The following is a 24043-nucleotide window of genomic DNA, read 5'->3' as shown; positions in this document are numbered from 1 at the left end:
TCTGCCTCCACCTGGAGGAACTTCAGGCTGCACAGTTAAGAGTCCTGCCAAGCTCTGAGTGATGGAAAAATGGGAGAAAATAAGGAGGCCGGAGGGGTCGGGCAGACAGCTCTAACCGGCAGGAGCTCTAGTCATGCCCTGTGCACAGCCTTCTTATAGCATGACCGTGAGCACCGAGTGCTGAGATGGAAACAGCCACTTCAAGATGCTCTAAAGGCAAAGCAAGTGAAGCTGAAGGGCTCAGAGATGTTTGGTTCCAAGTTGAGAAGCTCACGCACAGAAGAAATGCTGGCATAGAGCAGAACAGAGGGACACAAGGAGAGGAAACAACGGCACAGCGAGCAGGGGACACAAAGGCATTTTGGTGATTTCTTTTCCCTTAAGAGCAGAGCAAACATCACCTGCCACCTTTGGGCACCTTCAGGCATTCCCGAAGAGCTTAACTTTGGCTCCATCCAGAAAGAAAATAACACAAAAATGTAAGAAGGGCCCACAGCAGGAAAGAGTGAGCAAGCTGAAACCTGATATCCTGCAATGCTGGACGCAGTGTCTGGCTTTTCTTACCGGCTCAGCCGACCTGTACGTGCCAGCCTGGGAACTCGTAATGGTTCCACTAACAGAACTTCATTAACTTTTTATACACTCGGCCGCTAATTTATAATCATTAGCGGACAAACAGCCAACAATTACGCAGGCAACATGTTAAGAAGAGAGGGAGAGAGTAAAGAAGCGGTGATGAGGACACGCTGGTGGAGCCATGGGGCAGGGAGAAGCTGGGAACACACATCCCCATCATGGGGCTGCAATGTGACACACGGGGCCAGGAGAGACAGGGGTGACCTCTCCTAAGATTTACTGGTGCATGGGTTTGTGAGCTGTCATTTGTGCACTGGGTGGCTGAAAGGCAAACGGCACAGGTGAGCAGGAGAGAAAGCACACAAGCCCAATTCTTCTAAGGGAAAAGGAATAATTGGAGATGTAAGTTTCCTGCAAAACATAATAAACGCTGCGTGCACCCTGCTGGGCCTCTGCTGCAAGGCCTCCATTGAGCTGCCCCAACCATCCAACCCAGCACAGCACTGATGGCCTCAGGACAGCGTTTCACCTCTCTGCATCCAAAACCCCAAGTACTGCATGCAGCACCCCCTGAAAAAGGAGAGCAGTGCTGGCGGATGGCCATTGCTCCCCCCAGGGATTTGATGGCAAGATACAGCTGTGCTTGAGCTGCACCACGCAGGACCCACCGTACCCCATGAGGAGTTCCATCAGGGACTGAAAGCTCCAAGAGCAGAGACACAGCTGCCCAGGCCCTGTATTTCTTTACATCACACAATACTGACAGCTATAGAAGCGATTCTTTGTAAAGCTCCCACCAACATCCACTCACCCACGTGACAAGCCCTCTTCCTTCTACAGCAGCTTAACAACCAAACGTGCGAGAAATAAAAAGAATTAAAAACCTCTCCACCCAGAAGTGCAGCTCTCACAGGGTAACGCAGGGGATCAAGCAGCAAAGCTAATTTAGATGCAAATTCCAAGCACTAATCCTGCCTGGGACAGCCCCAGAGCTAGCAGGATCACTGTACCCACACACACTGCTTGGAAGGATGGCCCTGCACCATGGTCTGGAAGCACCACTGCTTGTTTGGGTTATTTCCCTTTGGCTGTTCAGTCTCCACAGTGCTACAAAACCCTCACTCCGCTCATCTGAGAAAAGCAGGGAGGGGAATGAGCCACACATTATAAGCCATCATGCAGTCCAAATTGGGTAATACTGTATGATCATACAATTAAAGGCGGAATGGCAGGATATGCACAGGGAGGAACAGTGGAGGTTGTTCGTGCAAACTTGGCTTTGGCATTTCCTGCCTTTGAACGCGCAGCTCGGCCGCGTTCATCTCCCGGTTGCAGGTTATGCCTTTGACAAAAGGGTTGTTCCTACCCCTCCTTCAAATAAACGAGGAAAACCCTCTAACCTGAGCACAACAAAAGCCAAGCGAAAGCCTTACGAAAGCAGCTTTTCCAACAGCTGCCCCAATACCTGTTTGTTTCAGGACTTGTTATTCTAAGCAGCATCTCTCTAGAGTTACAGCTGTCCTTAAGGTTCTCCTAACAGGGAACTGAAGTCAAATTGCAGAGAAATGCTTTTAATAAAAAAAAATATAGGCAAAGGCTTAATTTCACAAATGTAAATATGAGACGTTTCCATCTTCTTTATGCTTCCCAAAAGCAAACCCAAAGAGCCTTCTTTGCTCAAAGACGTTGGGCAATTGAGCTGCACAAATTCACACAACGTTTCTGTCAACCCAAATATGCATTCGTATTTCATTCCCTCCTCAAGACCTTTTAATTTGGAAGGGGGGGAGGAATAAAAATAAATGAATTCCTCTTGCCTAATGAAATGGGGAAGACAGCAACGCTTCCCAAGGCAGGGATGGAAAGGATGGGGAAATGCACAAGCAGGATCCCACACTCAGCCCCAGCCATGCCAGCTCACAAGGTTGTGAGCCCAAAGAAAGTAATAGGGCTGAGGTGGGATGCAGGAAGACGCTTAACCCATGGGAACCACCTGGTGAGTGCAAGCAGCTCAGAGGAAGGCAGGGAGACCCCACACCAGGGTCAATCAAGCTGATAGGAAGCGCTAACATCCAGGAACCTCTGACAGAGGGAGCTGAAAGCAGACAGGCCTATAAGGAAGAAGGAAGAGGCTCACAACCAAGGAAGCAAGATTTAAGGAGACACCTGGGCTTATCGGGTCCTGGGGATGCTTGCACAGCACGGGATGAGAGCAAAGGAATCACAAAGCAGGCGGCCAGTGCTGGAGCTGCCAGCAGCAGCCTGAAGGAAGAACACGCTGAGCTGGGCCGAAAGGAGCCCAGCAGCAACGTTTGCATCACTGCAGCATCAGTGGCAACCGCTCTGTGCCTGGAGGGGCTCTCCTATAGGGGCTGAACACATCTGGGAATGCTTCCATTGTTTGTAACCCCAAGAACCCCATCAGCAGGCAAGACTCCACGCCTCCTCAAGCAGAGGCCAGCCCCATCCACCTCCCATGAACAAGCAGGGAGGGACAGCACAAAGCACCCCATGCCATCACCACACACACATCCACACCAAGGCTGGCCCCTCAGCCTGACTGCCAGCAAAGTACTGCCAAAGCCCTCCTGGGTGGGGGTCCATAACCCCAGCACCCCGTCCCCTCCCAGCGCCTCTCCCTCCCCCTAAGCTCACTCTTGGGCCCATCCTCCAGAACAATCTCGCTGCAGGCAGCTTTTGTAAGTCTCCAGCCCCAAAAGAAAAATGATGGGTTTGAACTCTTAACCCCGCCCCAGAAAAGGCTGGAATTAAAAGGGGTTTATGACTAAGTATGCAGATGGGAATACTGTAATAACAACAGGCAAAATGTTTGCCCAGCAGTTCTGGGCTCGTTCGGGAGGAAGGGAGAGAAGGGACGGGCGGCTTCTGGCCGGAGGATGACGCCACAGAGAAAGAATTCAGCGCCTCAGAGGGAAGGGAGGCTGCTGATAAATGTTGGGGCAGAGGCGGGGAGGGGGCCGGGACCCGAAGGCTCAGCTCCGGGGGTTCTGGCAACAGCAGCCGGCTGGCTCAGGAAGACACAGACATGGAGGAGGCAAGCAGGGGCTGGGAGAGACAGAAAAGAGACCTCAGCTCCAGGCTGACTTGGCTGCATCCCCAAAGGAAAGGGCCAGCCGAGGAGCATGCATCCTGTGGGATGCTGCTGTGTCTGATGGGAATAGGGACAATGGGAGGCAGGTGGCACAGCTGCCCCCAAACCCTAAATCCCTTCTGATTATGGGGGGACTGCACACATGAGTCCTGTTGAGGGGCAGCCTGCAAGCACAGAGAAGTGGTTTTAAGAGCCCTCGGACACCAGCTCTGTTGAAAAGGTGCTTAAGTCACTGAGAAGTGTTTTTAGAGGATACCCTGCCTCTCAAACGGGCTGTGCAGAAAAGCCTCACAAATGGGGAGCCCAGACTAGAAGAAACAAACCTCAGACAACATACTGTGCTCTTAATGCTTCTGCACAAGGGGAGATGCTGCTCCTCTGCTGCCCATCCCTGCACCAGCCAGCTCCCACCCAGGCTTTGGATCCAAACTGGGCTCTTCCAGGCCACCAGGAACCCTCCTGGGGCAACAGCAAGTCCACCCAGACCGCATGAGGCACCACCCAGCTCAGCTCAGCAGCTCAGTGTCTTTTTGCAATGCTCTCAGCCCCAGGGAGATGCTCTTCAGCCCAAAGGAGAGGGAGGCAAGCACACGCCAAGCAGACCACAAACTCTTTGCCAGGGATATAGCTGACAGTTATTCACCCAGTGAGTCCTCCCACGCTCTCAGCTGGCGGCAGGCAGGGCTCCTCTCTCCGCTGGCACCAGCCAGGAGAGCCACCAGCCCTGCACATTCCTCCTGGGAGAAAGATGGGAGCTTGCCCACACCCAGCATGGTAGGAAGGTGCTGGGCACAGCCCAGCCTGATGCAAGAGAGCTTGTTGCCAAACCAACCATAGCAGAGAGCTATGAGATCTGGAGTGAACACTCCCTGGCTGCTTCCCTGCAGGGGTGAGGACAAAGTCTGCAGAAAAACCATAGCACAATAGCAAGCCGAGAACTCCAGGAGGCTCCAGTTTGCAACACAGGGGATTTCCAAGCATCTCACACCCACCTTTGCTCAACAGGGACTTCGGGGCTTGCAGCATCAGCACACAGAGTTCTGACACGGCTCTTGTCACCTCCTGTTCACACGCTGTGTTAACCAGAGACTGGAGAGTAATGGAGGAGCCTTCAGGTCTTTCCCACTGCTATAGTCCCTCTCCAAGTGTTACCTGTTGCACATAGGAACAGAAGTAGCCTTTCCCTCATTGCTGCGGGACTGCTCTAAAGGACACCCTGGAACCACCTACAGCACCCAAAACTGCTGCTATTAACACAGCACAGAGATAAGAGATAGAGAAGAGATCAAGCCTCCAAGTTTGCTTCTCATAACGTCCACAGAGATCTTTATTCTGCCTCACATACAGGGCAAGTGCCCCTAAGGACACATGTGCCGTTTGTGGGGTCAGGAAAGCCAGGCCCTATAAAGCAGGAGGATGCTTTGCAAAGGGCTTTTTCAGCAGGACAGCAGAGAGCCACGCTTCAGTCCCTTCTAACAGCACCTGCCTGCAGTGGGTACACAGCGTGCAAATGCACAGCTCCCTTCATGGCCACTGCTCTGCGATGGTACAACAGCAAGAGCTGACACGCTGGGAAGCGCTCGGATCGGGTAATGGAGGGTGTAGGAGACTCACAAGAAGAGCCCTGTGAGTCAGAGCAGCTGGCTGGGGGCCAGGCAAGCTCTGCAAGACCAGGGAACAAAACAGGGCAATGCCTGCAAATCCCCAGCCCCTTCCTGCTGCTTCCGAGGTGACCCCAGCACGGACACAAGTGCTGCAAGGAGGCATGCAGGGCCCCTCCATGTTTAGCTCACGGCAGGGCCTCCAACAGCCAGGTATGGAGTCTGTCTGCGTAAGGGATGGATATTTGTGTCTCCCTGCAAAAAGGGCTAACCCAGAGCAACCAAGCCCCAAATATGCCTCATACCTTGTGCTCCTGGGGGTGTGACAGTACAAGAAGCCCTCCACCTATCTCTGTCCAGGCTCCATACCTTCAACAGAGGACATCAGCCCTCTGCCCAAAACCCCTGAGGAAAGCAGGCAGGTTTGTGCCATGCAGACAGAAGCAAGGCACAAGATGACTTAAGCAGCCTCTGAAGAACCACAGCACCCTCATGGAGCAGCTCCCAGCAAAGGATGATGATCGCCTTCCCACAGAAACCTCACCTGCCTGCAGGCTTGTCAGATCCATGCTTCCAATCCTGCCAAACTCGGTGCCACAGCTTCCATGAAAGCACCCACTAAAACCCTGCCGTGAGGCGCTGCCACCCTTTCCTCAGCCGCATCTTCCAGACATCCCTGCCAAGCTGTTATTTTTCATGTAAAGAAAGATGAGAGAAGGTGAATGGTGGGGAAGACACCTGAAAGAGGGATCAACGGGATTCATCTGAAGCATCTGACAGTTGGACGAGATAGGTAAGTGCTATCCTGCAGCATCTAGCAGCAGCAGGCAGAAAGGAGCAAGTTTGAAGGACATGCTTTAGCGGGCACGAGCGATGGGTTGATGGTTGGCCTAGATGATGCTAGGGGTCTTTCCCAGCCTTATCGAGTACGATTCTAAGTTTGCAGTGAGAAGCACAAGCCAAAAGCTGGCCAAGCTGAGATGGCGAAGCCAAGAGGCGAGCTGTGCCCCATTCCCAAGGACAGCCTCATCTGCAGAGTGACCTCCATTCTTGCCTCCAAGGCACCCTTATCTCAGATCCATTATGGCCCTTAGCCCCTTCCTTCCCCTGCCTGCAACCAGAGGCACACCCAGAGCTAAGAGCCGAGGCTAACTTTATCCGGTCCTTCTTCCCCACCTCTATTGTCACTAAAAATTCATCCAGCTTCTGCCAAAAAAATATCACTGCTCTTCAACAAAAAAGCAGCTCTGCTCTCTTAAATCTCCCCCCCACCCCTCAATAAAGATGAGCCCGCACCCACCCAGGACCTTTCCCCCTCCCCACTTTCACAGAGCCGGGTCCCATCAGCCTGTCTGTGGCATTTGATTCCTGTCTGTCACTAAGTGATGAGGACAAAGGGTGAGGAGTCAGGAAAAGGTCTGAGCCACTTTGTTCATCGTCTGGATACGAACTTTGGATGAACTCCGTGGGGAAAGAGAAAAGCCGCATGGAGTGGGACGCACCATGCAGAGCTCTCTCTCTCTCCACCAAGAAAAAAAAAGAAGAGAGCCTTGAACAAGGGGAAGGGGTGGGAGGGGAAGGGAGTGTGGAGCATTCCCCATCCCCATGGCGGCAGGCAGTCCTGAGAGCTCCCTGCTCCGAGGAGACAGAAGGATATTCAAGCCGCCTTCCCAGGAGGCATGTTCAATAAAGCAGGATGCCAACGCAGCCTTTTCTCAAACAAATCTGTTAGCGGCGGGCCAGGGGCCAGCCACAAGGGCTCGCTTTTTAAAGCAACCCAATGGGAATTTCCTAATAAATTTATTTTTCTTTTTAAATAAAAAAAAAAAACAGGCCCACAGTGGCACGGTTAAATGGAAGCTTGCTGGCAGCACTGAGAGCTGTCTTACACACAGACCTCCCTGGAAACACAGAGGAAGGATACTGGGATGCACTGAGGGCCAGGCAGCCCAAAACATGTTCCCCATCCCCTCCCCAGTACCAACCAGGGGAACTGAGCACTCACACTGCAGCTATTGAGGCAAAAGGAGTTGATCCCCCCAGTGCCACAGCATGGGGATCAAGAAGAGCCCTGTGCCACACCACAGAGGACAGTTATTGCATCTGCATGTGCAGCCCTGCAGTGCTCACAAGAGATCTGCTGAGCACCAGGTGCTGTAGGTTACCATGCATCTCTTTTCTCACTGCTCCCTATCAGCAGTCAAACAACCCTGCATCAGCCAGCTCTACGTGGTACACAATCAAAACAGCCCAAAGCAGCAAAACCACAGAAGGCAAGGGAGTGGTTTCCCTTAACTAAGGGCACAACACGCAGAACACACAGTCCTGATCAAGACAAAAGTTGTACTCCTCGTGTAATGCCCAGCACATCCAGTGCAGGACATAGAGAGCTGCAGAGCTGACCAAGGAAGAACTGACTGCAGCTCCAGCCTGGCCTGTCTGCTCAGGGGGATGAGTGCTCAGTACCAGGCAGGATAGGGAAAGCAGAGCTGGGACTCGTGGAGGCAGAAAGGATCAAGGCTCGGGTTCATCTGTGCAAAGATACACGCAGCTCCAGCCCTCCCACAGATCCACCCACTGCACGCAAAGACCAGAGAGAGAAGAGAGGAATGGGAAACAAGCTCATTTCTGCAGAGGATCCAGGCAAAGAGACAGCTAATACGCAGAAGCTGGGAACATGGGGTCCTCCCTCTGCTGTCGGCCTCCTCCACGTCCCCCAGGAGCACACGCTAAGAGGGAGCACACAGAGGCACCTAACACAGAGGAGCTGGAAGGTGGGCAGGCAGAGCACCTAACAGGAGCCCATGAGCACCCTGATCCGCAGCCCTAATAGGAGAAGCAAATACAATCAGAGGAAACCAGAAGGGACCAGGACGAGGGGACTCGGAGCGATGGAGGCCTGCCACACGCAGCAGCAAGGCTCAGGACCTGAGCGAGCAGTTTCCATTTTAATCAGCAGACAGCCTCCTGATTAAACAGGAGCTCAAAAATTATCCTAATAGAGCTCCTTTCAAACACAAACCGCAGGGACCTCTCCTAATTGTGCAGTTCCTTTCTCAATCACAGCCTACGTATATAATAAGGCAGGTCTGTCCTCCGCCCTTGCCTACAGCCACATGCCTTGATATTCAGGACCCAGCGAGCTCCACGCAGGCCTATAGCATGCTATGGCCAAGCCACACCAAGGAGCAGGAGGGATCTTCCAGCAGGAGAAAAGGGATTAGAAAGCCTGTCCTGCCATCAGCATGGACTCTGCCACCTTTCTGCTGCACAGTAACAGCCTCAGATTCATTTAAAGATCAGGGACTTCCTCTACCTCCGTCCTTCTCTGTGTTTTATCTAGTCTCATATCATATGGTTTTCCTGAACCTCCACCACACTAGCACACATCATCCATGTCCCCCTTTTGTCACTCCAGGCTTCACTCTGCTCCCTTCCAGTGGCACCGAATGCAAATACGAGCCTTCTGCAATAGGAAACAAATAAAGTAAAACAAACTAAACACCCGCAGCAACACAGACCTGGTTACCCAACTGATCCATCACCACAACAAAAAGGAAGAAACCAAGCAGGCTCGGAGCTCTGCAGCCTGGGCCAACAATGATCCACCCAGCATCCAACCCAGCAGGGCCCAGATGGCAGCACGGGCACCATCACGCTCTGTAATGCGGCTTCCTTCCTTCTGCTGGGTGGAGGACACAGCGCCTAACAGCTGCTCCCACCGCTGCCTGCCGCCAATAAAGAACAGCACAGATAAAAGATCACTTTTGCCCTGTGACCTTCTCTGCCATATTCCCCCAACCCCTCCATAGCTTAAGCGGCCCAGGTGTGCAAATGTTACCGAATGCCCTTGCCAGAAGGAAAGTAAATTCCAGCCAAGCAGGGAAATGCCAGCCACAGTCAGACCTCAGGATGTGCAAATAGCAGCCAGGGACCTTTGGGAGAGGAGCAGCCCCAGCCCACGCGCTCCTCCTGATAATCCTTCCCGGGACACTTCCACCAGCAGCACCCGGACCAGAAGAACCATGTTTAACTATCTGAGGGAGAGCAAAATATATACGGAAATATGCCATTGTGCTACGTGACCTTGTGGTCACTGGGGGACAGCACTACAGCAGGGCTTTGCAGGAGCCAGTGCTGCCTGCCCCAAGCAACAAGCCCAGAGATAAAAGGAGATGCTTTGCTCCTCTGGGTGCCTGCAGAAGGCTCTGTGCCTCCAAACAGAGCACCTGTATTGGTGTGATGAAGTTAAGGAGTAGTTGAGGTACAAAGGGAAAAGCGGGCTGCTAAGAGCCTGCTGAGCAAAGCGCTTCACGCTGCTTCATTCCACACTGCTGGAAGCGTAAATCAGTGAATCTCACCTCGGATTTTTCTCCATTAGCAAAGTATATTGCAACCCCCCTATCACCAATCCTGATCGGTACGTCACATCTGCTGACCAGCTCCAGCAGCCAGGATTTTCTAGGGCGATAATACATCCCCCAGAAACACCATTGCTGCCACCTGCTCCCTGTGCTGGGAGCAGAGACATGCAGAGCCCTCGGTACTTAGCAGGCACACAGGACTTGTACTCAGGACTGAGCCAATACATTTGCAACCTTTTTAAGGATAGAGCCTGCTCAAGTTAAGAGCTGCATTCGAAGCCTGAACATGGAGCCCAACCCACCCAGAGGCGCTGCAACCAGCAGGCGCCAGGTATTGTATCATTCCTAACGTTTCACCTGAGAAACACCATGCGTGAGAAAAGAAGGAGCTGTGTAAACAAGCAGACACACACCCACAAGCAGCTTGGGCTTCGAAACATTAACGCTGGGTTGAGAAAGGCACGTTTCAGAGAGTTACAAGCAGATTCACTTTCATTTTGGCTTCAGCCCCGTGCGTATCAAGCGTCAAAGGAAAGAGCGGCACTGGATTAGAAGGAAAGAAACCTGCAGTGCGGAAACGTGTGCAGGACTGGGACTGCTGAAGTTGGGAAAGGAGCAGCAAGGAACAATGCACACTTAGCAACCGGAACGGTATTTCTGCCGCTTAACCTGCCACTGTTAATTTTGCTAATCGACATCACTCTGGAATTTGAAAATGTTATCCAACCAGGAGAGAAACTTGATTTTCCTCTTCTGGTAACAAGGAGAGGCAGCCCAGCCGGGCTACACCAAATGTGTAGTTACAAAATGCCGTGCACAGAGAGAAGGGAGGGAAGCAAGGAACCGAGTTGCTCAGTCTGGACTCTGATGAGAAACAAGTCCAGCCGTCCGCAGCAAAGTCCGGCTGGGTCCACTCGCAGCTCTGTTTGTTTTTCCATCGAGACTGAAGTAAAATGGCAAAGTTATTTCAGCTTGTTGTGACTCCTCGCAGCGCTGCCTGGTCCAAGGGGGTTCAATTGATCTGTATATTTTTAAGAGGGTGGGAAAACAACCCTTCGGGCTGCTCAGGGCAAGGCAAAAAGCTATTTCGGGTAAGGCTTCTATAAATAAAAGGCCGTGCAAACTGAACGCGCTGGTCAGGGCGAGGACAGTGACAAGGCTCCGTTCTGTCAAGGCATTGGATGGGACTGCTGTGATCTGCTCCATCAGCTCCCCAAAATGCTCCTCAGTGCATGGACTGGGGACAGGCAAGGCCATTCCCCAGCACAGCACTGCCAGCTCTGGGGGAAGCAGCTGGTAAAGCACAATCTGTATGCAGAGGTTTTCCCAGCCAAGCTATCGCCTGGATTCCTCCCTCCATTCCCCAGCTCTGCTCGCCAGGCCTGAAGAAAGCTATTAAGGGCTGGGGAAGGGAGATTAGCAACGGCCAACAGAAGGCGAGCAGAGAAAAGGTGACTCTACAGGGAGGAGACCCTGATTGAAAAACACTGCTGAGACAAGAGAAGCACCCTAAGCTGCAAAACCCCCCTCCTAAAGCCCATTTTGGGGTGTCCCTAGAAGAAGTAGCTAAGCCCTGTGAAAGCCCAGAAAGCTTGAAGACGGCATTCAGGGCCAACCTGCTATGTTTTACAGCAGGCAGCAGATGCGCAGGCTTCTTTCTGGACCAGAGAACGGCCCCCAGTCCTGCAGCAGGGCACAAAAGGCTCTCCCCACCCAGCACACCCCTTTCTACAGCTCACACATGGCTGCAGGACTGTGTGTCTCAGGATCACATCGTTCTGACTTTAAGAAGGAAAAAAAAAAACAAACCACAACAAAAACACACAAGGGCAGGGCTCATGAACAAGGCCAAGAGATATAATTCTTCAGTGCCTTTTTCTTTCCAACACAATCCCAGCACAGGTAATGCCCCAGCAGCTCCCCACCCCAAGCACTGCTGCATGTGAAGGCCCTGCTGGCGGCCCAATAGCTCCATGCCATAATGTGTTCAGCCCAGAGCCTCCTCATGCCACGGCTTTCTGCAGTCTGTATCCATAGTGCCCATCACCTTGTGTTATTTCAGCCAGCTGCTGGGGGATGCAGTGCCCCTGTGACAGACCGTACGCAGCAGCTGACTGCCCAGCCCTCCAAAACACTAAGCTGGGTGGCTGGGCAGACGTTGTTATATTGGCACCTAATGCAACCTGGCAGCATTTAGGCATCACGTGCTACTCCAGACTGGCAGTCAGGAGGTCTGATAACGTTCCCAAACAGCTCTGCCACCCTCCTGAACACTTGCCAGGGCAACCAAACCCAGACAGTTTGTGTGGACGTTCAGGGAGAGCCAAGGTGCACAAGCTGAGGAGGGGAAGGGCCCAGGTTTATTAGATTACGGACTGTCCCCACGCAAACAGGGATGTATTGATCCAGCCTGCAAACACCTGGCTGGGAATAAAAGCAGCCCCTGAGTATACAGAAGCTGCTATAGATTATTAACCAGATCCACAGCTGTAAATCACATTACCTCCTTCAAAAGGCCGAATCAGGACCGAGTTCCCTTGTGTTAGGTGCTGTACAGGCAGGAAAGCATATATCCTAGCTGTGCAAGGGAGTGTTCCTTCTGGCAGCCAGAAGCAAAACACTCAGCACAGGAGCGGGGAGCCCTCCAGGAACACACTGCTCCCCCCACATGAACCCCCAAACCAAGCATAGAATAAAGAAACTCGTTAACTAAGAAAACTGCCCAAGGAATACAAGGGAACAAGAAAAATCAAAGAGCTAGGGAAAAAAAAAAAATACATATACATGTATATATGCATATATCACTTATCCGGACACTAACTCACCCTCTGCTCCTGCAGCTGCCTGGAGAGTTTTATTTTGCACCAGGTGCACGCACTGCAAACAGCCCCTCCAGTGCACAGAGCCAACAGCATGGGCTCCCTGCATCCCAAAGCACCCCAACTCCAAACACAGGGAGGGAAAAACACAGGAAAATGCTTAATGCAGCTTCTCAGAAGATGACAAAATCCTCTGCAGAGCTTCAACAACAGAGAGCACAGCAGCTCCTGGATTAAAGCAAGAGCTGGGAAATGAGGTGCTACACCAGTGACAAAGGAGGAATCCCGTATTTCTCTGTTCTCCCTGCCAAGATCCCCAGCTCTGATTCAGCAGAAGCACGAACAGCAGCAGAGCTTAGTGCATCTCACTGCAAACAAACCCATTTACATTTAAAACACCACCCTGCTCCCCTAAAGAATTGCTGCATGCAGTAATTTCCTTGTGACAAGGGTGGGGGGGGAGGAGTGAGAAAAAAAGAAAACCATGATGAAACTGTCTGAGTTTCTCTGCATTTTGTTTACAGCTGCTGCCCTCGAAGCTAGGGCCAGCACACAGAGCACGAGCCTGCTAACAGGAATAAATCCAACATTTGAGACCGTTTAAAAAAGCTCTGCTTGCAGACAGTCAGCGCTCAGAGGGGGAAATCCCTTCGCTGCTCTCAAATAAGGGAACTCAAGCTGTTTTCCCTGGAGAAATTTAGGCCTGAAAGATCTTCTGAGTTTCTCGTTCGGAGCTACACAGCCCAATAACAGACCCTCCATCCCCAGACTGGATGTAACCACAGCACTTGGAAGCCAAGAGCACTCACAGGGGGAGTGGACAGAAACCCATAGGATGCCGAAGACCCCTAACACATCCTTAAGAGGACATCACCATTAGACGTGGTTTATGTGGGCATTTTTCCAGCATCTGCCCCTAAACCAGAGACAGGAGGATGTGTGGCACAGGGGGCTCAGCCCCTTGCCTGCAATGAGCTGGGGCAGGGGGCTCAGCAGCCAACCCCAAAGGCCTCCCCACCCACTGCAACCAAGGAAGCTGATCTGACACCAGGCACCCCAAATACATCCCAATCTCAGAACAAAGCCCTGACATTTGGGCAATTCTCTCCCCAAAGAGCACGGAGCAATAAGGCCCAGCCATGGCCCCGCTGTGCTGCCTGAGGGGAGGGCTGAGGAGCCTGCTGGCAGCCCCCGCTTCCACCTCCTGCCCTGGTGAATTGCAGGAGGCCAATTTTGATTAAACTAATTAAGCCCGCTCCGTTCAAAGAGCTCCAGCCACATGCTACCAGGGGAGAGGGAGAAAATACAAAATTAAAAGGAAGAAAGAGCAATCTCGCTGCAAGCACGCTGCTGCGATGCTACCCATCCTCGACAGGCCCTGACGGACAACACCTTGTTTGAGGAGGAAAGCTCAAAGAAAGGAGTCCCACCCCACAGAGGCAGCCTGCTGCTGCCCTGTGAGTCACCAGGCTGCACTGGAGCATTCCCATTAAGGCAACTGGGTTCCATCCCCACAGCTAGGCCCCTCACAGCCATGCAGCTTAACCCCCTCAAGCCAACGTCCCCCAGGCATCATTTCCCTCCCATACCATCATCCCTATCTTTCAACCCTTCCAGAACATCCCTATCTTTCAGCCCTTGCACATTCCCTTCCCTTCAAGGCACTGGGTTTCTGGAAGCAATTTACCCGGAGCTGCACAGAGGTTTCCCTGCACACGCAGGCCTTGCCCTCAGCAGGGCCAAAGGAAAGGGGGAAAAACATTCTGCTCTCCCTCCATAGGGACTCTCAGACCCCAGGGAGCACCAGCCCCATGCACAGCATGCTGCCCCTCATGCAGTGCCTCCATTGGGAGGGCAGAAAGAGAAAGAAACCTCATAACGTAATTGCTAGATTAAAGAGAAACGGCAGGCAAGGATAAGAAGAGAGGTGTCAGAAGTGAAATACAGTAACAGACATTATAAAAAAAAAAAAAAAAAGGCTACAGTTCTGTGATGGGGGTGTTAATTGAACACAGAGCTGGAGAGAACAAAGGGGTGTTAAGGATGAAGAAGTAGGGGGGAAAAAAAAAATCCTGCCTCCTCCAAAGATCTGATTTGAGTTAAGTTTGGTGAAGATAATGCGCGGGGAAAGGTAGCTGAGAGGCACCTTATATAGCTATTATGTTCTAAAATTAAAGAAACAAACCCATTATTCGACAACAATTGCACAGCTAATCAGTGCTGTCTATAAATATTCCACTTAGTAAATTCCATCCATTGGCTGTATGCACGCTTTTCTGCTCAACTCTAATCCCTGCGCCGCGAAAAGCCAAGCAGGGGCTCTGCAGGAAGAAGTCAAGGCCTTGACAGAAGTACCGTGCACCTTACGCCCTCACCTCCCCCAAAAGAGCAGGGAAAGTGAAACGATAGGAAAAGCTCTTAAGGAGAAGGAATGAGATTAAGCAGCCCTATATCCTGCGCTCGCCTCTGTCGGTCCCCAGCAGTGAGATGGGCGCTGGAGGCTCGCGGCCGAGAGACGCCGCTGCATTTTGACAGCAGATATTTTCCAGTTTGCCATCCAAGGACCCCACCACGTCTGCACGCCTTGTTTGCTCCTTCTGCTTAGCTATTCTGCTCATGCAGAGAACAGCTTAAAGAAAAGGGGGGAAAAAAAACACACGGGATTGTGGGGGGGAGAGGAGACAGAGTCAGAGCCCATCCCTGCCCTCAAACTTTCTATAAATCCACAATGCAATTTCCGATTTCAACCCTATCGATGGAGCAATTGATTGTATTCCGGACAACAATGCCTCCCATTTCCATAATTATTATTCCAAAAAGCCAGCCAGCCATTTGAAGGCAGTCCTGCCCCTCCAGCTCATAACAAAGCAGCCAACTGCAAGTGAACGCACACCAAATGAGCGCCGGCGACTCCGAGATCCAAGCGGCGATTCTTCCCCTGCATGCTCCCCAACACTCTCAACTTTTACTACTTCTAAACAAACATCACCCAAAGGAGAGAGCCTGAGGATAAAACACAACTGATGGCTTCCAACTGCTCGGCTTTAGAAAAGAAACCAGAGAATGATTATAAGTGCTTTAATGTCATTGAAAGGGCTGAGCGCGGAAGGGAACTCTTCGGCCAGTAAAGACAACCTATTTTTCTGCAAAACTTTATAGACACTTTGGGTTTGCTCAGGCAACGTTAGCACTATGAAATATTATCCATAACGCTGCGAGAGACGGTGGTAAAGTCTCCGTGAGGCTCTGGAGTCACTTAAATCAGGCAGCGGGCAACTGAGCGAATGCTATCGCACACCACAGCACCGGGGGAAGCTGCACTGTCAAAAACCCCTCGGTGCCCACCAACGGCATCTCCTGCAGCAGCTCTCATGACATAGAAAGGGAACCCAAAGGGGAAGAGCAGAGGGAGAGGTCAGCTCAGCTTACACGGCACTGCCTGCACACACAGACCCTGCAACCAAGGGGAGAACGCGGGGCCCTCGGCCCCAGAAAAAGCAGGCAAACCTCCCGCCACTGCTGGGCCCGCAGAGCAATAATGAAAGAAAAATACCATCTGGCCGTTTGCTCACTGACAAAGTGTGACTTTTGGGGATGCAGAAGGGGGAAAGGGGAGGAGGTTTCTTTAATTTGCAAAGCAAAATTCACCATATCCAAAGGGAGATAAACAGTGCTCCAAGAGGCACCTCCATTCAGCCTCTTCAGAGGCTGCTGTACAGCAAGCAGTGCATCCACCTAACCCACACACAACAGCAGCAAACAGTTTTAGAAAGGCAAGACAGCCCCAACCTGGACATCAGTCATCCCCAGCAGCACAGCTCTGCTCACCACCTCACCAGGTTTCACTCTGCTAAAGGCAATGAACGTGCCCAGTCCCCGTGCCTATCCCCACCCCATAACTTTATGAGTACCCTGGCATCAGTACCCGTCACCTTGCCAAACAGCGCAGCACCACACACACACCAGCAAACATCTTCTTTGCTTAAAGCAAAATAAAAGGGGAAGAAGGAGAGGAACCCAACAGCTCCTATTTCAGAGAGGGGCACACAGCAAAAATCCTAAACAGCGGCCGTAAAATGTATTCGCACACAGCCTCCACCACTTCACACACAGCACCAACTCCGCAGAGGTTCCCCTATGGAACCCATCGCGTGTTACTGTGCAAACTACACAACGAAGGGCTGCTCGGTGAGGGCTTGGAGCTGAATGCCATCGTAGTGCTTTGTCTGGGCTACAAGCTGCACAAACAACATTTAACAATAGGCCCGTTTAGTCATTTCATATATATTGCACAAGTCAAGTAATTGTATTTTCAATCAGCTGCTCGCGCTAGGAGGTTTCATATATATTTAAGGAAAAAAGAAAGTAAGACCCAGACTCAGGTTTCCGAAAGCTGTTCCCTTTTTATGTGTAACTATCAATGTATATCAACCCGGAGCGCAATCATATTTATTGTCACTTTCATTCATGTCATGCCCTTGCTTATATGGTTTAGATATGAATTATTGACTGTTACAGTCCTCGTTGTAAAAGTGGGGGGGGGCAGCAGGATACTTTGCCGCGTGCTGAAAGCAGGCAGCTGAGAGCCCGCTGAGCACCCCTCGGTTGGCCCTGAAAGGCATTAGCACAAGTCAGCCCTCCACACCGCCTTCCTGCTCTGCCCTTTTTCCACCCCCCAACCCCTCCTCTCAATAAAGGAAAAAAAAAAAGAAGAACAAGGAAAAAAAATAAAGGGATTCCGGCAAATAAATAAATAAGTGGTGCATGTTGCTAAATGTCCTTCCCTGAGCATCTGTTGTTTAAGATCACCCTTGATTGATGACTGCTATTTTTTAATTGTTGCTTTTAAAATTTAAATGCCCCCCTGGGATGTGTTATAAGTGTGTTAGTACATGGTAGGAGGTCTGGAAAGTGGGAAACGGCAGAGCCAAGGCTCTCATGTCATTAGCTTCTTTAGAAGCCTGAGAACACCCCATGTCATAAAACAACAGTACCCTAAAGTAACTAACAATCTAATATATTGCTTTCACTGAAGGCAGCTGACAACTTGCTCTTACACCAGCCAGGATGGATGATTGGCAGACGTGAGCATTTTAACCCTTCCTTCAAAATTATTAAAAGGAAAAGTGAGAAACCTTTAGGTTTACCTTAGCACGCACAGCAGGAACGCTGCACTATTTCATCCCCCCCCTCCACGCAACGCTCTGCAGCCAATTATTTTTCTTAAAGCAGTGCCATGCTTTAAGGAAGGGAAAAACATAAAAATACCAACAGAGCAAGAGAGAAACTGCACTGATTTCCCTCCTCTTCCCCCCCCCAAAAAAAGACAATACATAAGAAGAGGCTCCACAATAGGAACTAAACCAAGCTATTCTCCCCGGCAGACACAAACCACATCAGTCGAGTCCAGCGCCAGAAGCACTGCATACCAGTGAGCTGTTTCTCCCCACTTAAACACTCCCACACACAAGGATCAGGGCGGGGGGGGGGGTCACAAACTTTGTGGAATAACACCTTCAAAGAGCAGAAAGCAAAACCAACGGCGTGGCTTCCCTACCTGTTTTTTCTTTGATTTCACACAAGACATTAAAAAGAGCCGGCTTCATCCTGTGGCAGTTTAAAGCGTGTTTCCTGCAGAGAAAAGGGGAAAAAAAAAAAGGGGGTGAGGTTAGGATGAGGTGCAGCCACAACTTCCCCAGACTCACAGCAGCCTGTTGGTGTGCCCCAAGGGTGGGGGGATGCTTGGGGTAGAGCCCTGCTAGGACCTCGGGGGTGCAGTACCGGAGCGGCCAGCAGCCATCTCCCCAGTGGAAAGGGAAGAAATAAGGCCAATTTTGAATGGCTTTCAATGCAGCATTTGCTACTGAGCTGCTCTCAAGGCAAGCAGCTCCCCGAGCCAGGAAGCTCAGAAGCCAGGCTTGGTTTAACTCTCATTCACACACACGCAGCACCGCGGCGGGCTACCTCCGTCTCCCACCTCCAAACTAAAGCCAGCCATGTGTTTCATCCTCATCCTGCATAGCAGAGGGAAGAAAAGCCCCCCCCTCCTTCACCTCCCCCCAGTGCTGAAACATCCTCTGCTGAGAGCTGTCAACCCAGGCAATTTCAGCGCCCAACTTGGAGCACCGACACGCACAGCCACAGGCACGCGCGCAGATGGAGAAATAAATCCGGCTCTCCGCACCCGTGCCGCACTCCTTGTGTGCACCCAGCTTCGTTGCAGGTGGTAAGGTTGAATTCCTTTCAATTGGGGCAGGAAGTATTTACAAAACACAGCCTGGTGCTGCTGGGAAGCGGTGGCACTGCGCTCTATGCGCTCTATGCTCCCTTCTCCAGGTCAGCGTTGCGGGGCTGGCCGCCCTCCGCCTGTAGGTTTGGGGCAATGGAGAGCTTTTAAGGGTGGTTTTACAGGTTTCACAGCCCGCTGGATGCCTGCAAAGCAACAACACGGGATGGCTGTGGGTTCCTCCTGCAGCCCTATGAGGACTCGGCCGAGGGCTGTGTGGTACGAAGGGCTGCTCTTAGCAGGCGCCGGTTACGGGATTTCTGTTTACCAACCGAAACAACACGCGAAGCCGATGTGAACATCTGGCAAACATTCACACCACTTCCCCCCCACCACCCACAACATGTTGGGAGAGATTTATGCGGCCGACGAAGCATCCCCAAAGGTGGATAAACCTCGCGGAGCCACGGTGCGCCCCTTAGCAGATGGGAGCAGGAACTGGGGTGCACAAATCACGTAGGGGCACCAGTGGGGCCCTGCTGCAAATCACACTGCGGGGAAGAGGCCGAGCCCCAAAGTTAAGGAGGAAAACAACAAGAAGTAAAAAAGCAGCAGAACACCCCTATGATAGCTGGATGGGTGCAGGAAATGCAAAGCCAAAGACCTCTGCTAAATAATGAGTGTTTGGCAGCAAAAAGTCTTATGAAGATGGTGCAGGAATTGCCCGGCGAGGCAAAACCTCACCACCTCTTAAGGCTGCTCGGGTCTGGGCAGCTGAGTTGGACCAGTGTGAAGAAGCACCCTAAATGCTCTTAATTCCCATAACTTCCAGGAGAAGAGAGCTCTCTCTGCCCTATAGATGGGAAGAAAGTGTGCTGCGTCGTCCTGCTCCCAGGAGCACCACCAGCAGTGGGGTGAGGGCTGCGCTCCCCATGCAAGCTATCCCGAAGTTGTGCTGTGCTTCCATGCCTTCTCCCAGCAGCAGGGGATGTTGTGGCACTGCACCCCTCGGCCTCACGCTGGGTGAACTCTGAGTGCACCCCAACAAGGCCGACCGACTCTTTAATTCCCATTATTTACCCCTCAAACCCTGCCTTTAAGTTGGATGGTGTTTTCTTCTCTCCCCAACTTTCGCTCGCACCCCATACCCTACAGTTTTTCCTTTCCCTCCTTCTCTAAGAATACCCTGGGGTTTATGGGGAGGGAAATAAGAATAGGGTAAGGAAATTAAAGGCAGAAAGGCAGGCGGTGCGCTCACCCTGCCAGCAGAGAAGCACGGCCTCGCCAAGCCGGCGCTGGGCCCCGCCGGGCAGCGGCACCGCGCTGCGGGAGCGAGCGGGCTGCGAGGAACTGCCCCAAAGTTACAAGAAAAGGAGGAAAAATTATTTCCTAACGCCCACTCCGATGGAAACGAGGATGGGAAGCAGCAGCCCGAGCCGAGGGGAGCGGGGAAGCCGCCCTCCCGCCGCACAACAAAGCCGCACAAAGGGCTGCGAGCCGGGCTGCTCTCCCCCCCGCCGCCTCCCCCCGGTAAAGTTCCCCGCGCCCGCCCTCCGCTCACCTGGCCTGCGCCTCGTCCAAACTCTGGTCCGTGATGGTCATGATCTGCTGTAAGATGTCTCCGATGTCCTGCTTCCTGCCTGCCTCCCCCTCCGCCCCGCCTGGTCCATCCTGCATGTGCTGGGACAGGCCCGGGTGGCCCGGCATCCCCACCCCGCTGTGCGTGTGCATCAGCCGCGGCTGCTCGTCCATCTCCGGCCGCCGGCTCCCGCTCCGCCGCCTCCCTGCTGGCTGCCGGCCGCGGCGGCTGGGCTGCCCGCCTGGCTCCGCGCTTTCTTTTCTTGCTCGCTTTCTTCTTCTTCTTTCCTTCCCCCCCCTCCTCCTCCCCGCAGCCTCTTCCTCCTCTTGGCTTTTTTATTCTTATTATTATTATTTATCCTTCACGCTGCCTTCCAGCTCGGCGGTGGAGAGGAAAAGGAGGAGGAGGAGGGAAAAAAAACGCGCACACACACACACAGAGACAGAGAGGGGAAAAAAAAAAAAAAAAAAAAAAAAAGGAAAAAAAAAAAGAGAGAGAGAGAGAGAAAAGAAAGGGGAAAAAAAAAATCCCTTTGGTTGCTGGAGGAGGAGGAGGAGGAGGGATGGAAAGAGGGAGGGAGGGAGGAGGGAGGGGGGGGGTTGGGGAAGGGAGGGGAAACGGCGGCGACTCCGAAAGCAGGGCAGCGGCGCGGCCCGGGAGGCGGCGGCGGGGGGCGGGCAGGGCGGGCAGGGCCGGCGGGCAGCGGGCGCCGCGGGGCGGAGCGCAGCGCCGAGCGGAGCGGGGCGGCCCCAGCGATGGCAGCGCCGCGGGGCCGGAGCTCGGCGGGAGCGCGGCGGGGGTGGGCTCCAAACTTTCCCCCACCCTCCGCGCTCGGCTCCGCGCCCGGCAGCGGCGCCTTCCCCTCCGGCCGGGCCTGCACGCGGCGCTCCCCACCCACCCCTCACCCCGGCCCTCGCCTCCCGCTTTTGTTCGGCTCCGGACTCCTCAAAGTGGCACGGAGGAGCCCGAGGAGGAGGGACGGAGGCGGGGGGGGGTTGGCGAGGAGGAGGGAGGAAGGGGCAGCGGCGGCTCTCCGCCCCCCCGGCCCCATTGGCGGCGGCGGAGGGAAGGCCGGCCCACACGGGCCGCACCGCCCTCCCGGCGGCCGCCCGTCAATCTCCGGGTTCAGAGGTGGGCCGGGGGCCGCGCCCCGCCCGCGCCTTAAAGCGGCCTCGGCCTGGGGCGGGTGGGAACGAGCAGCGCCGCGGTGCGGTACTGCAGGCCGGGATCCTTCCTTGGCCTCTCGGGCATCAACGGCCCCGGCTCGCAGCAGCTCGGCCCCGCCGTCACCCCCGGCGCCTCCCTGGTCCCCCCACTCCGTGCCTCAAGCAGCTCCTTCCTTCTCACCTCAGCCATCCTCATCTCCTCGCTGTGCTTTATCTCCTCCACCGACCCACGAGGTCCCACCGGTGGGGCCTTCCCGTGCAGTGAATCCGTGCCCCCCATGCCTCCTGTTAAGGTTGGAAAAGACCTCTGAGATCATCAGGCCTGGTGCAGTGCCATACACCAGACCAGGCAGCCGTGGAGGTGGCTTCCATGGAGGTCTGGTGGTCTCAGCTGTTCTCTCAGCACAAGGGAAGGCCCAGCCCCAGTCCCTGACCTCAGCTGAGGTCGGGGATGGAGCCATCCAGCTTATGGGAAAGATAAAAATAATAACAACAAGGCAATTGTTTTGCTTCTGCCCTTCCTTTCTAATGAAACGCTTTCCAATATTTGAAGCAAAACACAGCTTTCCACTTGGAAATTTCCTCTCAAGCCGCTCGGCTGTTGTGAAGCGGTTGAAGGCAAAGCGAGATGTTTTGATGTTTGTCGCTGCAAAGCGTTTCACTCGACACGTCCTTTTTGTTTCTTGGCTTGCCAATGTTTTTCATCAGCTTTTCACCCGCGATGTATCTATGTCTTTTGTTGTTGTTGTTGTTGAAAAGGCCAAAAACGAGGAGAAAATATTCAGTATCTCCATGGCTGCGCAGGAAATGGAACTTCATCCAAGGAAGAAAGAGCCAAGGACTCCTCTCCAAAGGCCCAACCTTTCAGACACTTAGTCAATCCCCTCACTCGCACACCAAGTCTAGTCTAGTTCCAAAGGGGCTGCTCCAAGGCAGGCACCCGGCACGGAGCCTTGGAGGAGCAGTCAGGCATGGCCAGGACTCTTTGCCATCTACCGGAGTCTGTAAAATCCTTCCTGTCAGAGATAACTAATCCTGGGGCCTTTGCAACACCTCTCCCGAAAAGCACATTTCATTCTTCTGTCTCCTTCCACTTCCAAGTGCATGAGATTGCAATAGGCATTACTGAAAATATTCCCCTTGGGAGCTGACACCGGGCTCCCTTAAAGCCCAAGCACCATCACCCCTCCTTCCCCAGCACACCAGCAGGCGCTATTCTCTATTATCTCTACACCCACTAAATCTTTCTGAAATAAAGAATAAACATTTCCACCACACATAGTATAAGTGGATACGCCGAGCTGCGTCGCTTCCTTTCCTCTGCGGTTATTGCAAAGTGGTTTTGTTGCGATGCTGAAGCAGATGGACAGGCTCCAAGCCTGCCGGCTCGTCTCCCTGCGAGTAGGTCTATGGCTGCCTTTGGTTTATCACAGATTCCTCAAGAAAATGTTTATGGGAGCCTCTTGTTTAAAATCTCGGCTCTGTCGTGACGTAATTCCTATTACTTATTAAATGAAAAAGCAAGCTGTTGTTAATGCATCGTTCCCACGGCAAAGAGAAGCCCTGGGAAATTGAGGCCAAGAGCGCTGTCCCCGTCAGCATCCCCAACACCCGCATCACGATGGGATGAAAACTCCTCTCCTGCCCCGTGGCTCCTTAAATATTGCTCTTTCAGTGAGGAAAGCCTGAGTTCCATGGGCTCTTTTGCTTTGGGGTCTGAAAACATAGACACCTCCATACTGGCACCCTTCTCTGTTCTTCAAGGCCACACCACAGCCCTGGTAGCACACTGAGCTTTGGGTGGATGGTCTCTCTTGGGTTAAACGTGGCAGGGCTGAAATTCCAAGCGGGTTCTGAAAGAAGATTCTTAAATTTACTTGGAAGTGTTGTGTTGCTTTTTTTCCCCCCTCTTTGAACTGATTGTTTATTTGTCAGTTCAGTCATTATCCTTCTCCCTTACTCATCTGGCTTTTGATAAGACAGAAAATGTCAAAGGGAAAGGAAATAGGCTCAGAATAATTTCCCCTGGCGAAGGATCCCGGTCCCCAGAAGCTAAGGGACTTTTCTCATCCACTTTAGCAGAGACACGACTTCACTCACCATGCCAGGCTAAATCAGCGTTCAAGCTTTTTGCTTGGTTTACACATTAGACCTCAGCAAAGTGCTTGAGTTTTTGGAGTCATCTTGATCTACAGACCGCAAGACCTTTTCCAAAGGAGCTCAATATGGCTCTTCCCAGTTAAAGGATGGGATTTGCTGGTGTTCATCTGGGACCGGGAGAGTCAGAAGTGGATCCCCAGCCTCACTCGCATCCAGCCCTCTGCATCACACCAACTTCAACATCCTAATGGTGTGTTCTATTAAAATACACCTATTTTTCATTGTCCATTACCATCTCCTCCTCACAATATTACTACAAACAACCTTTGCACGCTACAACCACTCATCAACCTCTGTCCTCATAAAACTGTGCCTGAACTCGCTGCTTGTTGCTTATTCAAATGCAAGTAACAAAACTCTTATCGTCAGAACTTCACCAAAAAGGAAAACTGCTTTTCCCAATAGCTGACATAAACATGTTAAGTGCTACCAAACATACT

The 24043-nt window shown here is 52.5% G+C and overlaps 1 protein-coding gene across 3 annotated transcripts in view; it reads right to left on the bottom strand.

The window, feature by feature from the left end:
• The window catches only part of PBX1 (PBX homeobox 1), a 100010-nt gene extending 79257 nt beyond the window's left edge, over window positions 1-20753 (bottom strand). For 2 of the 3 annotated variants that reach the window (XM_015869741.2, XM_015869739.2), the window contains exons 1-2: window positions 20260-20752; window positions 18030-18103 (exon numbers count right to left, since the gene is read on the bottom strand). In XM_015869741.2, coding sequence (XP_015725227.1) covers window positions 18030-18103; window positions 20260-20450 — 265 coding nt within the window. In that variant the 5' untranslated portion in view covers window positions 20451-20752. Of the gene's footprint in view, window positions 1-18029; window positions 18104-20259 lie in introns of all 3 variants that reach the window. The other variant, XM_015869740.2, reaches the window with a different exon arrangement.
• Window positions 20754-24043: the final 3290 nt, after the last annotated feature.

This window comes from Coturnix japonica, chromosome 8 (assembly GCF_001577835.2).
Source record: "Coturnix japonica isolate 7356 chromosome 8, Coturnix japonica 2.1, whole genome shotgun sequence".
NCBI classification, from domain to species: domain Eukaryota; kingdom Metazoa; phylum Chordata; class Aves; order Galliformes; family Phasianidae; genus Coturnix; species Coturnix japonica.
Note: the sequence above shows the minus strand (reverse complement) of the source record. Positions and strands in the feature narration are given on the sequence as shown.